This window comes from Berghia stephanieae, chromosome 12, assembly GCF_034508935.2.
Source record: "Berghia stephanieae isolate SIO BIC M18660-M18661 chromosome 12, UCSD_Bste_1.3, whole genome shotgun sequence".
In the NCBI taxonomy this organism is placed as follows: domain Eukaryota; kingdom Metazoa; phylum Mollusca; class Gastropoda; order Nudibranchia; family Aeolidiidae; genus Berghia; species Berghia stephanieae.
Genome location: NC_088371.1, coordinates 36,759,930 through 36,775,367, shown reverse-complemented (window position 1 = coordinate 36,775,367; position 15,438 = coordinate 36,759,930). Strand labels below are relative to the sequence as shown.

General features: G+C 36.1%; 1 protein-coding gene across 1 annotated transcript in view; it reads right to left on the bottom strand.

Moving 5' to 3' along the window:
- Positions 1-677: 677 nt before the first annotated feature.
- Positions 678-15,438, bottom strand: part of LOC144957491 (bifunctional purine biosynthesis protein ATIC-like) — a 33,898-nt gene continuing 19,137 nt past the window's right edge. Inside the window, exons 12-19 of the mRNA XM_078888811.1 lie at positions 14,654-14,743; positions 12,573-12,701; positions 10,798-10,890; positions 8,188-8,261; positions 6,940-7,048; positions 5,568-5,627; positions 3,490-3,585; positions 678-2,056 (exon numbers count right to left, since the gene is read on the bottom strand). Of these exons, the coding sequence (XP_078744937.1) occupies positions 1,937-2,056; positions 3,490-3,585; positions 5,568-5,627; positions 6,940-7,048; positions 8,188-8,261; positions 10,798-10,890; positions 12,573-12,701; positions 14,654-14,743 (771 nt within the window). The 3' untranslated portion in view covers positions 678-1,936. The remainder of the gene's footprint in view (positions 2,057-3,489; positions 3,586-5,567; positions 5,628-6,939; positions 7,049-8,187; positions 8,262-10,797; positions 10,891-12,572; positions 12,702-14,653; positions 14,744-15,438) is intronic.

The window sequence follows — 15,438 nt, the reverse complement described above, 5'->3', positions numbered from 1 at the left end:
ATATATATATATATATATATATATTATATATATATATATATATATATATATATATATATATATATATATATCTATTGAATCGTGTTTGATACAAATATGGTACGAAAAGTGCTCATTAATTAGGCCTGAAACATTAAGGTAGATTGTGGTAAATATTAAAATAATATATATATATATATATATATATATATATATATATATATATATATATGAGTGTTGGTGGGTACTTGTAGGTACGAGAGTGCTAGATATCGATGGTTAGAGCTAATATAAAAGATAAATGGGGTCACTCACTTATTTATGGCCAAGACACATGTTTCTGTGGTCTCCACGTCATCAGTCGGCATATTATTATTATGTCCATAGTATGATTTTATTCAATCCGGGAGTTCGATGTTGATTTTCAACATTTTCAAGAAAATCAACACCAAACCCCCGAATGGAATAAAATCAAACTACAGACATAATATGCCGACTGACGACGTGGAGACCACAGAAACATGTGTCTTGGCCATAAATAAGTGGGTGACTCCATTTATATTTTATATATATAGATATATATATATTTTGTTTTTTTTTAAACAAAAGAAAACATTACACCATTGGGGGGTCAAAATACTGCCACCACCCCCCCCCCCCCCCCCCCCCCCCAGCTGTTTAACAAGTGAAGACGAAAATATATACTATATATTTTTTAATTGATGAAACATTGAATTTTGAAATGTAAATAATTACATATTGTGATGAAGATAAATACTGTGGCAAGTCCTGGGAGGACAAAGGAACTTTAAATGACATTTTTATAGAATAGTTTAGTAGGGGGAATGTATGAGATTTGAAGATACTGCGGAAAATAAATCAGGAAAATTGCGGAATATATAGGACTTGAAAAAATATGATAACTATGAATCTAAAAACTTTTTTTTTTCTTTCTGGTGGTGGTGGTGGTGTTGTGGGGGGGGGGGGGGGGGGGGGGGGGGGCAGGGGGAGGGAGAGGAGTCAAGTTCATGGATGGAAAACAACTCCCACCTTGGAAAAAAATTACTAGAAGTTGACGTTAAAATAAAAATACAAATAGTTATATCTTTTCACGAGGTAGGACTTGAACAGGAATGTTCAGATTCACAGTGCAATGCCTTAACCACTCGGTCACTTCACCCATTCATGTAAACATTAGCCCATGCAAAATCAAGAGCTGGATGTTAGACCAAAAAATATAATAAATCGTTGTTAAAATAAAATAATTGAGCAGTATATAGCTCAATATCCACTAAATGTGCTCAAAGCGCTTTACAAGGGGTCCATGGTCAACAGCAACATTTAACATGTAGGACGGGACATGACGCCCATTAGGCGATATTACAATTTTTCGGACACATACAACGCTGTTAACGGTAAGCGGTAAGGTACTCCTTTTACACCTGAGTAAGGTGAAACAATGTGAGTAAAGAGTCTTCTCCAAGGACTCAACTATGCGCCGAGCACGAGGCTCGAACCCTGGAACTTCCGATCCAAAAGCGATTGTCATACAACAAGACCACATAGCCGCAGTTAATTTCCTTTATTTACTATGATCCTTGGTTCATAAATTACCCAAAATCTCAAATCGGTATGAATAAGATGCCAAAAATTGAATTCAAAAGTCACAATAATCACATTAAAAAAACAAAACAAAAAACAAACAAAATAACAACAATAACAATTATAACTATCACAAGCTTAAACTAAAAAACAAGAACAAATAAATGCAATTGACTGACATCAACATCTTTCAATTCAAAATGGTCAATTCCAGCCAAATCCCTTTTAGAAATTGTGTGCGTATGTGTGTATGTGTATGTGTGTGTTCAGTGATGGAAAAGTCGAATGTTGCTGTGAGCCATGACAATATTGTGATCGTATGTGTGTGTGTGTGTGTGTGTGTGTGTATGTGTGTTCAGTGATGGAAAAGTCGAATGTTGCTGTGAGCCATGACAATATTGTGATCATCGCAGGCCTGAATGACAGCCGAATCGTTGTTGGAACCCGCTGGTGAGACGATGTACTCCACTCCACTCTGGGGAAAAGAGATTTCAATATCAATCACATTTTTGTTTGGTTTGGATTTTGTTTGTTTGTCATCTGCATTTTTTGCCAAATTGGGACCTAAAATTTGCCAAGAAATTTGCCCAAAATTTACCCAAAAAATTTGCTGAGGAGAACTAAGCGTTTCAGTAAAAATTAACATGCGACACAGAAAATAAATATATATAAAAGACAATTTATTACATTTAAGGAGGCTACATTTATTACAAAGTTGTTACAAAGATTTTAAAGGATCATTATCCGTAGAGAGTAGCTTCCCTTGGTTTGGGCCCAGGCAAAGCTGCAACATTTCTCAAGTTTCGCACTTTTGCGGATCGCCCTGATATTTGCGGCCGCAAAAAATGCAGATGACAGGTTTGTTTGTTTTTAAGAGGCAGGCAGAATAAAACTTACATTGGCTGTCTGCTAGATGACACAGGAATGGACAACACCCGGGAGCTGCGTACGCTTATGGAGGACAGGACAGAATGGCGAAGACTTGTGGCTCATGTTGGGCGCCCCAAAGGGCGGCCTAAGTAAGTAAGTAAGTAAGTTTTAAGGGTTATATGGCGCTTGCAATGTATTAAGGTCATATCAGCGCCAGTAAAGAGGAAGAAAATGGGGTTGTAAAAAGCCATAGAATTACAATTAATTAAAGCACCCAAGAAAAGGTAAGACAAAGGGGAATTGGTTCAAATAGGGAACAGATGTAGATTCCAAGAGCACACTATCAAAGTACTTAGTTTGAGATCTCCCAAAACTATAACCATACATTTGACTGTCTCCCTCCCAGCTAGAGTATCCGGCCAGGGCCTGGACAAAAGCAAGTAATCTCATTCCAAGACAAAGACAGAAAGTTGTTTTGTTGTTTGTTTTTAAGGGTTTTACGGCGCTTGCAACACATTTAGGTTATATCAGCGCCAGTAAAAAGGAAGAAAATGGGATAGTAAAAAGTTCTAGAATTACAATTATAGCACCCGAGTAACCAAGAAAGGTGAGACAAAGGGGAACTGGTTCAAATTGGAAACAGATTTAGATTCCAAGAGCATACCACCAATGAACTTAGTTTGAGATCACCTACAAGTCTCACCCGGACACAAGCATAAAATCCAACAAAGAGGAACACACTCAAATGCTTACATTATACATTGAAAATAACAAATATAATAATACATAACAGAACGATGATTTACAAGGAAAAAAAATATCATCTCCCAAAACAATGACTATGCATTTGACTTGTTTCCCTCCCAGCCAGGATTCCGGCCAGGGCCAGGACAAAACCAAGTAATCTCATTCCAAGACAAAGACAGAAAGCATGTTGGAAAACAGATATAAGGGGATAGAAGACACAGTATGTACCCCCCTGCTCACTATGGGAGGTCAGGAATTTTCTGAATAGGACAAACCAAAGACATAACTGACCTGATAAGCCCTGTCGATATTGTCCCTGAAGGGGAAGAAGGCATCGGAGCTGAGTGCAACACCCTTCAGCTTGGAAATCCATTCCTTTCTCTCTTCCTGAAAAAAAAATTAATTTAAAAAAAATAAAAAATAAAAAATAAAAAATAAAAAATAAAAGAGGAATCATAAAATGAGGGATCCCCATTGGTAAAATATTTAAAAACCTGAAAGTTTTCATTATAAAGACGCATATTGCATCAAAATATTTCGTGCAAAGCTTCTCTACATCAAATGCTACCACCAGACTTGCCAAACATTTTTATAAATAAAATAGTAACTGGAGCCCCCAAAAATAGTAATTTATGACTTACTTACTTACTTAACTTATCCAAACCAGCGACCACCTGAGCTCTAGCCTTTCCGTCTTGTGCCATGACGTAGAAGTTAGACGTCTTTTGTACCGTTGTTCCAGGTGACTATATAGTGTAAATTACTGATGCTTGGACTTGGTGGGAGGAATGTGCATCTCAGGTCTTCAAGAGGTAATTTATGACAAAATATAGTAACCAGTCCAAAAATAGAGAAAGTTGCCTTTCCATGTTCCGAGTTGAATATATGCCTGACCACCTGGGCAAAAACGTCACTTTATATATTCTCAATTTTACCACCAATTAATCATTTTTCCTTTTATGTATTTTTTTTTTTTCCGCTTTAAAAAAAATAATTAAAAAATTCGTAATTGTGCAGGTAAAGTTGTAATCATGTAATGGCAGTCTCAATATCGTAAAATTACGATGAAATCGTAATGCTTGGCAAGTCTGTACCACCCTTAAATAGAAAAGGATAAATATCCAGGTAGCCTCCCCTTATTAGTTGTAAACAACCAATACTTTCATCATTAAAAAAACAAAAAAATCATCTGAGCATTAGTTTGTTTTTAAGGGTTTTACAGCGCTTGCAACATATTAAGGTCGTATCAGTGCGAGTAAAAAGGAAGAAAATGGGATAGTCAAAAGTTCTAGAATTCAAGAAAAAGTAAGACAAAGGGGAATTGGTTCAAATAGGAGACAGATGTAGATTCCAAGAGCACACTATCGGTGTACTTAGTTTGAGATCACCTAAAAGTCTCATCCAGACACAAGCACAAGATCCCCACTCAGAGGAACACACTCAAATGTTTACAAATCATATGTTAAAAATTAAAAAAATAACAGTACATTACAGAGAGACGATTTACAAGGGAAAAAATATAATTTCCCAAAACTCTAACTATACATTCAACTGTTTCCCTCCCAGCCAAGGACTCTGGACAGGGTCAGGACAAAACTAAATAATCTCATTCCAAGACACAGACAGAAATCAATTAGAAAACAGACACAGGAAGTACTGCCCTGCCCACTATGGGAGGTCGGGAACCCCACCTAGTCATTGGGTAGTTTTTACCCAGTATTTGTAGGTGTGTTGTGTCAGTGTGAGAACTGGCAAGAAGGCAGCAGCAGCCTCTTATGGTTCTCACACTACTATGTTATGACGATCGACCCATGCACCGTCGCGAACCCGCCCGGTAGCATCGTCACAACACACCGTTCGACTAGATGCTCTGCTGTCTCAGGTTCTTGCCCACAGCGGGTACATGTTGGACAGGTAGAAAGACCCCACCGATGAAGCGCACTGGCCGTGAGGCAGCTCCTCGACCGAAGAAGGCAAGAACCGCTACTTGCAATGGTAAAGAGAAGGAAATTGTCTTGGTTTGGTCACCTCGTAAGACACGAAAGCTTATGCAAGACAATATTGCAAGGCACAGTAGAAGGCTGCTGAAAAAGAGGAAGACAGAGGAAAGTGTGGCAGGATAACATTAAAGATTGGACAGGATTGACATGGAACAATCTAATGAGGAAGGCCCAAGACCGTGATGAGTGGCGTCGAATCGTGAAGTCTGCATCCCGAGAGTCCCCCCGACGACCAACCGGTCATGGGATAGAGTGAGTGAGTGTGTCAGTGTCATTGTATGAAGAGTGTTCTTGGTCTTAAGCTAAAATAATCTGTGTTTTCTTGGAGGTGACCCGTGTGTGAATGAAATCAACGATGTGTTGACATACCTCAGTCAACTGGGCTGGAGGATTCTCCATCTGGCCCTCCCAAGCCGCTTGGTCCATATCCTGGTGAAAGATCAGGGAGAAATAATAAAAACAATAATAATTGAGCTTTTATATAGCGCAATATCCACTAAACGTGCTCAAAGCACTTTACAAGGGGTCCCTGGGCAACAGCAACATTTAACATGTAGGACGGGACATGACGCCTGTTAGGCAATATTACAGTTTTTTTTCGGACAGAGACAACGCTGTTTGCGGCCAGGTACTCATTTTACACCTGAGTACGGTGAGAGAATGTGAGTAAAGAGCCTTCTCCGAGGACTCAACTATGCGCCGAGCGAGGCTCGAACCCAGGACCTTCCGATCCGAAAGCGAGTGTCATACCACAAGACCACATAGCCGCACAATAATAATAATAATGTGATTTATTAATATATATCGCCTGTCCCAGACAATATAGCTCTAGGTGCACAATATACATGGCTTGCAATACACATTATAAACAATGTACTCTATCATATATTATCGATAGCATTGAAAAGATGAGAATAAGGAATTATTTTTAAAATGTAAATTGGGCAAACGTGTTCTATGAGGTGACACTACAAAAATGACATAATAAAACCTATGGCACGATTGCTTATCCATTCTTTTACAACTTTAGTTTATATATTATTTAAAAAAAAAAATAAATAGAAAAATTAAAAATAAAAAAATAAATAAAAAACATTAAAAAGATAAAATAAAAATGTAAAAAAATAAATCAAAGGAATTGAGCTCAACATTTATCATGTCCTTTCTCATCGTCTAAAACATTAACTGAGATAATTTAACCTTTCAATGCATCACATGATATTGAAACAAACTTTATAAATCACATTTGTTTTTGATTCTGATCAACTTTCATCATATTCGTACCTCAATGAATTCAAATCTTTGTTGACGTCAATCAATTTCTTAATACTTAAATTAGTCAAAACAGAACTAGCATTTTTTGTTTGGAATTTAATTCCATTCCAAATGTGAAATAACTATACCCACACACAGACACCCACAAATACAAGCACAGACACACACACATAACCCCAAATATGTGACCCATCGTCTCAAAATGGTATTATGTCGGAACAAACCATATGCTTAAAAGCCGAATTAAATGTTAAACTGGTCAAAAACACAAATTGTTGGCATTAGCACCCTAAAATATGGTATCCATTCTCCTCAAGAAAACATACAAGCTTAACACAGGTCTGATATTTCTGGCTATAAATTCAATTTTCAACATCTTAACCATCCCGACTTAATACCGTTTTGAGGACAAGGGTCACATATACAGACACAGACACACCCACACACAGACAGACAGACATCTTACCTGTCCAACCGTCCCCAATACAAAAATGTCAATGGCGTTAGAAATCTCTGGCCTCTTGACTCCTTTCTTGAAGTTCATCCCCATCACCTTCGGGTGTTGTCTCAGCCACCTGGTGTGAAAAACGACAAAATGAATTTATGGTTGTTTTTAATGACAGCACTGCTCAGCAGTATGGTCTTTGCTTCGCACCCGAAAGATATCGAGTTTGAATACCCACTACGTTGTGTGGCCTTGAGCAAGTCACCTCGCTCTAGCTCAGATTGCGGTGCTACACTGCGGCTGATGCCTGGGTTATTCCAGTCTTTCCTTGGAATAGACCCTAGAGATAAATTTCGTCTATGGGATGAATAAAGGGAATTTTATTATTATTAAAAAAAAAAAAAAAAATTATTTCAGGGTTTTACTACGCTTGCATCACTTTTAGGTCACATCAGACCAGTAAAAAGGAAGCAAATGGAATCATCAAAAATTTTTAGAATTACAATCAAAGCAACCAAGAAAAAAGTAAGAGAAAGAGGAATTGCTTAAAATAGGGAACAGATGTAGATGTTAACATGAATAGCTGGATGGCTCTTGATATGGAATGACTCTAAAGTCTCACTGGAGGTTAGCACATTAGTAGAGGAATTTATTTGGAAAGTATTTTCTTTTATAACCAAAAGGGGAAACAATGTTTTAAGGGTTTTACGGCGCTTGCAACACATTTAGGTTATATCAGCGCCAGTAAAAAGGAAGAAAATGGGGTAGTAAAAAGTTCTCGAATTACAATTAAAGCACTCAAGATAAGGTAAGACAAAGGGGAATTGGTTCAAATAAGAAACAGATGTAGATTCCAAGAGCACACTATCAAAGTACTTAGTTTGATTTTTTGTTTGTTTGTTGCTTTAGGTCTCTTCCAACACAATTGAGGTTATATGAGAGACCGCTGAAACAAAAAAAACAAGCAATCTAACAAAAATAGTACAAATGTAAATCAAAATCATAACCTAAAGATATCATAAGCTAAATTATAAATAACCAAGAACAAACAGGCAGAAGATTTACAGAAAAAAAAAATATCCCCTGTCAAAAATACAATCACAAACCAAAGAAGCAGGATAGGCTAGTAAAGAGAAGAAGAAACAACATCACTATCGGATCGTACACCCATGCGAACATCATAGGTATATGATTCAAGGGTGATGCTCCCATCCAACCACCCGCAAATAAAACTTTTATTTACAGTCAATCGTTACAAAGCTGCCTCACCAATTATTAGCCTTGTCTCCAGCAAGTCGGGTACAGTGGATGCGAGATTGCTGGCCTGCACCGATACCAATCACCTGAATTACAAACAAACAAACAAACAAATAAACAAATAAATGGGCAAATAAATGACCAAATAAATGAGAATATAATTACATTATTTTTACAACTGCTTTGATTCTATAAAAGATTCATGAGATATCAGACCCACCGCCGAGATGAAAAAAAACCCCAAGAAAACTATATCAGCATTAAAATTGTCCCAAACTATTGGTAATAACCAGAGATGAAGTGAGTAGGAAAGTGCCAGAAGACAATAGAGAATAAAAATATGTTTGCGGCGGTGATGGGGGTTACCATCTGTGTTCTGGCACAGCTGGCAAAAATGCATATCAAATGTATTAGGTAATGGAATGATGGGGAAGGAGTAGTGGGGGGGGGGGGGGGGGGGGGGGAGGGAGGGAAAGGAGTGCAATTCATTTTCTTACTCAGCTCCCTTTCGGCAATCATTCAAAAAAATCCCCTTTTTAAACCCTCCCCCCCCCTACCCTCACTTCCATTGTTTTCTTCTTACCATGATCATCATTTTTGAAAATCAGAATTTTAGAGACAATGGCGGAATAATAGCGGAAAGGAAGAGTGAAAATAGGAATGATTCCGTCAAAAGTGGACGGAAGGGTTGTCGGGTATGGGTTATGCACACAGACACGTTATAACATTACCTGTCCATCTTTAGCATAACAAACAGACACGTTAAAATATTACCTGTCCATCTTTAGCATAACAAACAGACACGTTAAAATATTACCTGTCCATCTTTAGCATGACAAACAGACACGTTAAAATATTACCTGTCCATCTTTAGCATAACAAACAGACACGTTAAAACATTACCTGTCCATCTTTAGCATAACAAACAGACACGTTAAAATATTACCTGTCCATCTTTAGCATAACAAACAGACACGTTAAAATATTACCTGTCCATCTTTAGCATGACAAACAGACACGTTAAAATATTACCTGTCCATCTTTAGCATAACAAACAGACACGTTAAAACATTACCTGTCCATCTTTAGCATAACAAACAGACACGTTAAAATATTACCTGTCCATCTTTAGCATAACAAACAGACACGTTAAAACATTACCTGTCCATCTTTAGCATAACACACAGACACGTTAAAATATTACCTGTCCATCTTTAGCATAACAAACAGACACGTTAAAATATTACCTGTCCATCTTTAGCATAACAAACAGACACGTTAAAATATTACCTGGCCATCTTTAGCATAACAAACAGACACGTTAAAATATTACCAGTCCATCTTTAGCATAACAAACAGACACGTTAAAATATTACCTGTCCATCTTTAGCATAACAAACAGACACGTTAAAATATTACCAGTCCATCTTTAGCATAACAAACAGACACGTTAAAATATCACCTGTCCATCTTTAGCATAACAAACAGACACGTTAAAACATTACCTGTCCATCTTTAGCATAACAAAAGACACGTTAAAATATTACCTGTCCATCTTTAGCATAACAAACAGACACGTTAAAATATTACCTGTCCATCTTTAGCATGACAAACAGACACGTTAAAATATTACCTGTCCATCTTTAGCATAACAAACAGACACGTTAAAACATTACCTGTCCATCTTTAGCATAACAAACAGACACGTTAAAATATTACCTGTCCATCTTTAGCATAACAAACAGACACGTTAAAACATTACCTGTCCATCTTTAGCATAACACACAGACACGTTAAAATATTACCTGTCCATCTTTAGCATAACAAACAGACACGTTAAAATATTACCTGTCCATCTTTAGCATAACAAACAGACACGTTAAAATATTACCTGGCCATCTTTAGCATAACAAACAGACACGTTAAAATATTACCAGTCCATCTTTAGCATAACAAACAGACACGTTAAAATATTACCTGTCCATCTTTAGCATAACAAACAGACACGTTAAAATATTACCAGTCCATCTTTAGCATAACAAACAGACACGTTATAACATTACCTGTCCATCTTTAGCATAACAAACAGACACGTTAAAATATTACCTGTCCATCTTTAGCATAACAAACAGATACGTTAAAATATTACCTGTCCATCTTTAGCATAACAAACAGACACGTTAAAATATTACCTGTCCATCTTTAGCATAACAAACAGACACGTTAAAATATTACCTGTCCATCTTTAGCATAACACACAGACACGTTAAAATATTACCTGTCCATCTTTAGCATAACACACAGACACGTTAAAATATTACCTGTCCATCTTTAGCATAACAAACAGACACGTTAAAATATTACCTGTCCATCTTTAGCATAACAAACAGACGCGTTAAAATATTACCTGTCCATCTTTAGCATAACAAACAGACACATTAAAATATTACCTGTCCATCTTTAGCATAACAAACAGACACGTTAAAACATTACCAGTCCATCTTTAGCATAACAAACAGACACGTTAAAACATTACCTGTCCATCTTTAGCATAACAAACAGACACGTTAAAACATTACCAGTCCATCTTTAGCATAACAAACAGACACGTTAAAATATTACCTGTCCATCTTTAGCATAACAAACAGAGTTAGACTGTGTGTATTTCAGAGCTATGCTGGCCACGATCAGGTCTCGAACTGCCTCCTCTGGTAGCTGAGGGCGAGATATATATATATATATATATAAAGAAGATGATGGTGACAAAAAAAAAAAAAAAAAGTGAAGAAGGCAGGAGGGGAAATTTTGAATGATTGCCTTTAAGCCCTATTTTGACTGCATGAACCAACCAGTTTTAGACCCATCCAGATGATAAACTATCATTGATACTCTTGGAGAGTGGGGAACAGAATCTATTTGTTCCACCACACATCAAGTCTGTTTTGTTTGTTTTTGAGGGTTTTACGGCGCTTGCAACACATTTAGGTTTTATCAGCGCCAGTAAAAATGAAGAAAATGGGATAGTAAAAAGTTCCAGAATTACAATTAAAGCATCCAAGAAAAGGTAAGACCTTGGTAAGGAATTGGTTCAAATTGGGAACAGATGTAGATTCAAAGAGCACACTATCAATGTACTTAGTTTGAGATCACCTAAAAGTCTCATCCAGACACAAGCACAGGTCCCTACTAAGAGGGATACACTCAAATGTTTACAAATCATATATAATACATAAAACAAAACATAATACATAACAGAGAGATGATTTACAAGGAATAAAAATATCATCTCCCAAAACTAACTATACATTTGACTGTTTCCCTCCCAGCCAAGGTATCCGACCAGGGCCAGGACAAAGCCAAGTAATCTCATTCCAAGACAAAGACAGAAAGCATGTTGGAAAACAGACATAAGGGGATAGAAGACACAGTATGTACCTCCCTGCCCACTATGGGAGGTCAGGAACCCCACCCAGTACATCAAGTCTCTAAGTAAGAAACTAAGGAGAAGTCACCGGTGTAAGATAAAGATCTGAACCAGTGTGTATGAAAGGTGTCAGACAAAGCACGAAAGAAAAATACAAGAAAAAAGAAACATCCCAAAAAATCAGTCAACTTCGGCTGGGGATCGAACCTCAGACCTTTAGATTACCGTAATCAGGTCTGAGGTTCGATACCCAGTTGAGGTAGACTAAATCTTTTGGGATGTTATTTCTTTCTTGTATTTTTCTTTCTTGCTTTGTCTGGCACCTTTCATACACACTTGTTCAGTTCTTTATCTGGTCTGTCACTGCCATCACATTTGATTGGGGGGAAATGTCATTTTTTAAAAGGAGGAAATTCCTTCTTTGGCTCCAAAATTGTGCATAATTTCCGTGGATCTGAGGAAAATAATACACAAACTGGAGCTCTTATATAGTACAATATCCACTAAACATGTGTAACGTGCTTTACTAAGGGTCTCTAGCAAACAGTAACACTTATGTAGGATGAGACAGGATGCCTATTATACAATATTACATTTTTTTCTGACAGAGACAAGGCTGTTAACAGGTACTGATTTTACACTTGAGTATGGTGACAGAATACAATAATGACAATGATAATGAAATATTCTTTTACATAGCTACTCCAAAATCTAAAGACAATTATTTTTTTAAAAAGTTGTTCATTTCTTTGTTTGTTTGTTTTGTTTGTTTTTGAGGGTTTTACGGCGCTGCAACACATTTAAGGTCATATCAGCCCCAGTAAAAAGGAAGAAAATGGGATAGTAAAAAGTTCTAGAATTACAATTAAAGAACCCAAGAAAAGGTAAAACAAAGGGGAATTTGTTCATTAATTTGTTTTTCGATCATCTTCAATAGAACCCAAAACCCAAAACACAATAACGTTATCATTACTTGATTCCTCTTGGTGACAACGTTGGACACCAGAGTCTCATCAATGGCAGCGTTGTTCCGTTTCTGTTCCATCTGGAGACCAAACAGCGTTCTAGTCTCCATCTCGGGAGGGCTGTAGGACTTGTCCATCTGGCACGAGAGATGAAATCAAAACAAATTTCCATTCACAATGACCGTGGGGATTTGCAATTACAGCAATCTATGATATAAATTTTCTGGAATGACAGAATTTATGAAGGACAACAGACAAAGCCGAAAGGACTCTGCTGACCCGATGGGAACCCTCATGGCAGAAGATCAAGGGGAAGGCCACGAGGAACATGGAGAAGAATTAAAGAAGCTGATATACAGAGAAGTGGTAAGACCTGGAATGAGATTAAAAAGATAGCTCAGGATAGAGAAGGATGGAAACTGTTTGTCTGTGGCCTATATCCTGACCCAGGGTGAAAAAGGTAATGATGATGATGATGATGATGATGATGATATAAAATCATTGTTTTTGTTTTGAAGGCTGGCAACATATTACGGTCATATCAGCACCAGTAAAAAGGAAGAGAATGGGTTAGAAAAAGGTTCTAGAATTACAATTAACGGACCCAAGAAAAGGTAAGACAAAGGGGTATCGGTTCAAATAAGAAACAGATGTAGATTCAAAGAGTACACCATCAAAGTACTTAGTTTAAGATCGCCTAAAAGTTTCATACAGACACAAGCACAGGTCCCCACAAAGAGGAATACACTCAAATGTTTACAAATCATATATAATATGTAAATAAAACATAATACAGTGCATAACAGAGAGATGATTTACAAGGAAAATAAATATCATCTCCCAAAACTAACTACATTTGACTGTTTCCCTGCCACCTAGGGTATCCGGCCAGTGCCAGAACAAAACAAAGTAATTTCATCCCAAGACAAAGACAGATAGCATGTTGGAAAGAAGATAAAGGGGGATAGAAGACATTGTAAGTGCCTCCCTACCCACTATAGGAGATCAGGAACCCCACCCAGATAAAATCATTGGAGGACATTCAGAAACAGAAATTAACTTAAGCATTTATCTAGCGCAATATCCATTTAAGGTGCTCAAAGTGCTTTACAAGGGGCCATTAGCCAACAGCAATGCTTAAAATTGAGGACAAGACATGACACTTGATAGGCGATATTACAATTGTTTCCTGATATATACAACGCTGTTAACAGTCAGGCACTCATTTTTCCACCTTTTAATACCTGAGTACAGTGGGAGAATGTAAGTAAAGAACCTTTTCCAAGGACTCAACTATGCACTGCTCAATGTGGGACTCGAACCCTAGACCTTCCTCACAAAATTCAATAACCGATAATCTATGTTAAGAGTAAATTTGAGATGACGATAATATTGAAAATGTTGCTGCTTGAAAAGAAGGAAAAACTAATGATAAATATTGAATTGGTACTCGGACAAACATAGTTGGTTGTTTATAAACAATAACGTGAATGAACACGACCTCTCTCTGATCATTGTTATTGTTTTTAGACCACCAAATGGGTGACTGACTAGTTATCACACAATGTTCTTGACCATAATATTACAAACCTTTCCATCTCCACATAGTTTTCTCTGTTGGCTCGATTGACCAAGAGGTAGAACAGTGGATATTTTACTTAGACACATACCATCGATAGTAAAACCTGTGTAGTTCGCTATGTTTACCAATCACAGCCACTGTTTACATTATGACGACTGTCGAAGAGGCGTGGTTATCTAATAATAATAATAATAATAATAATAATAATAATGATGATGATGATGATGATGATGATGATAATAAATAATAATAATAATAATAATAATAATAATAAAATATAAAATAATAATAATAATAATAAATAATAATAATAATAAATGTTTATTGTCCTAAAAAAAGTGGCAATTTGTCATTTGGTTACACATTTATAACAATACAATATTGACATAGACACATTCACACAGATGTACATTAGTAACATGGTAGTCATCGAAAAAAAAAACAAAAAAAAAACAAAAACAAAAACAAAACAAAGACGGTCTATTTTAGTCCATTCCCTGTACCCACCTGCAGAATACAATAATTGCCACTCTTTTTCTTCTTCAAAACTAACAGGGCCTCCTCTTCATATCCAGGGGCAATAACTCCATCAGACACCTGATCAACAAAAAAAAATTTAAAAAAAAAAAAAAAAATTAAGAAACAGAATTTTACAAATATTTATTGTCTTTCATGTTCATGTTAATTCTATATTGTCTTTCATGTTAATGTTAATTCTATATTTTGTCTTTCATGTTAATGTTAATGCTATAGTCTTTCATGTTCATGTTAATTCTATATTTTGTCTTTCATGTTAATGTTAATGCTATAGTCTTTCATGTTCATGTTAATTCTATATTTTGTCTTTCATGTTAATGTTAATGCTATAGTCTTTCATGTTCATGTTAATTCTATATTTTGTCTTTCTTCATGTTAATGTTAATGCTATAGTCTTTCATGTTCATGTTAATTCTATATTTTGTCTTTCATGTTAATGTTAATGCTATAGTCTTTCATGTTCATGTTAATTCTATATTTTGTCTTTCATGTTAATGTTAATTCTATATATTGTCTTTCATGTTAATGTTAATTCTATATATTGTCTTTCATGTTAATGTTAATTCTATATTTTGTCTTTCATGTTAATGTTAATTCTATATATTGTCTTTCATGTTAATGTTAATTCTATATTTTGTCTTTCATGTTAATGTTAATTCTATATATTGTCTTTCATGTTAATGTTAATTCTATATTGTTTGTCTTTGCACATGACCATAGACTATCCTATGATATCTCCACAACTAATCACACAT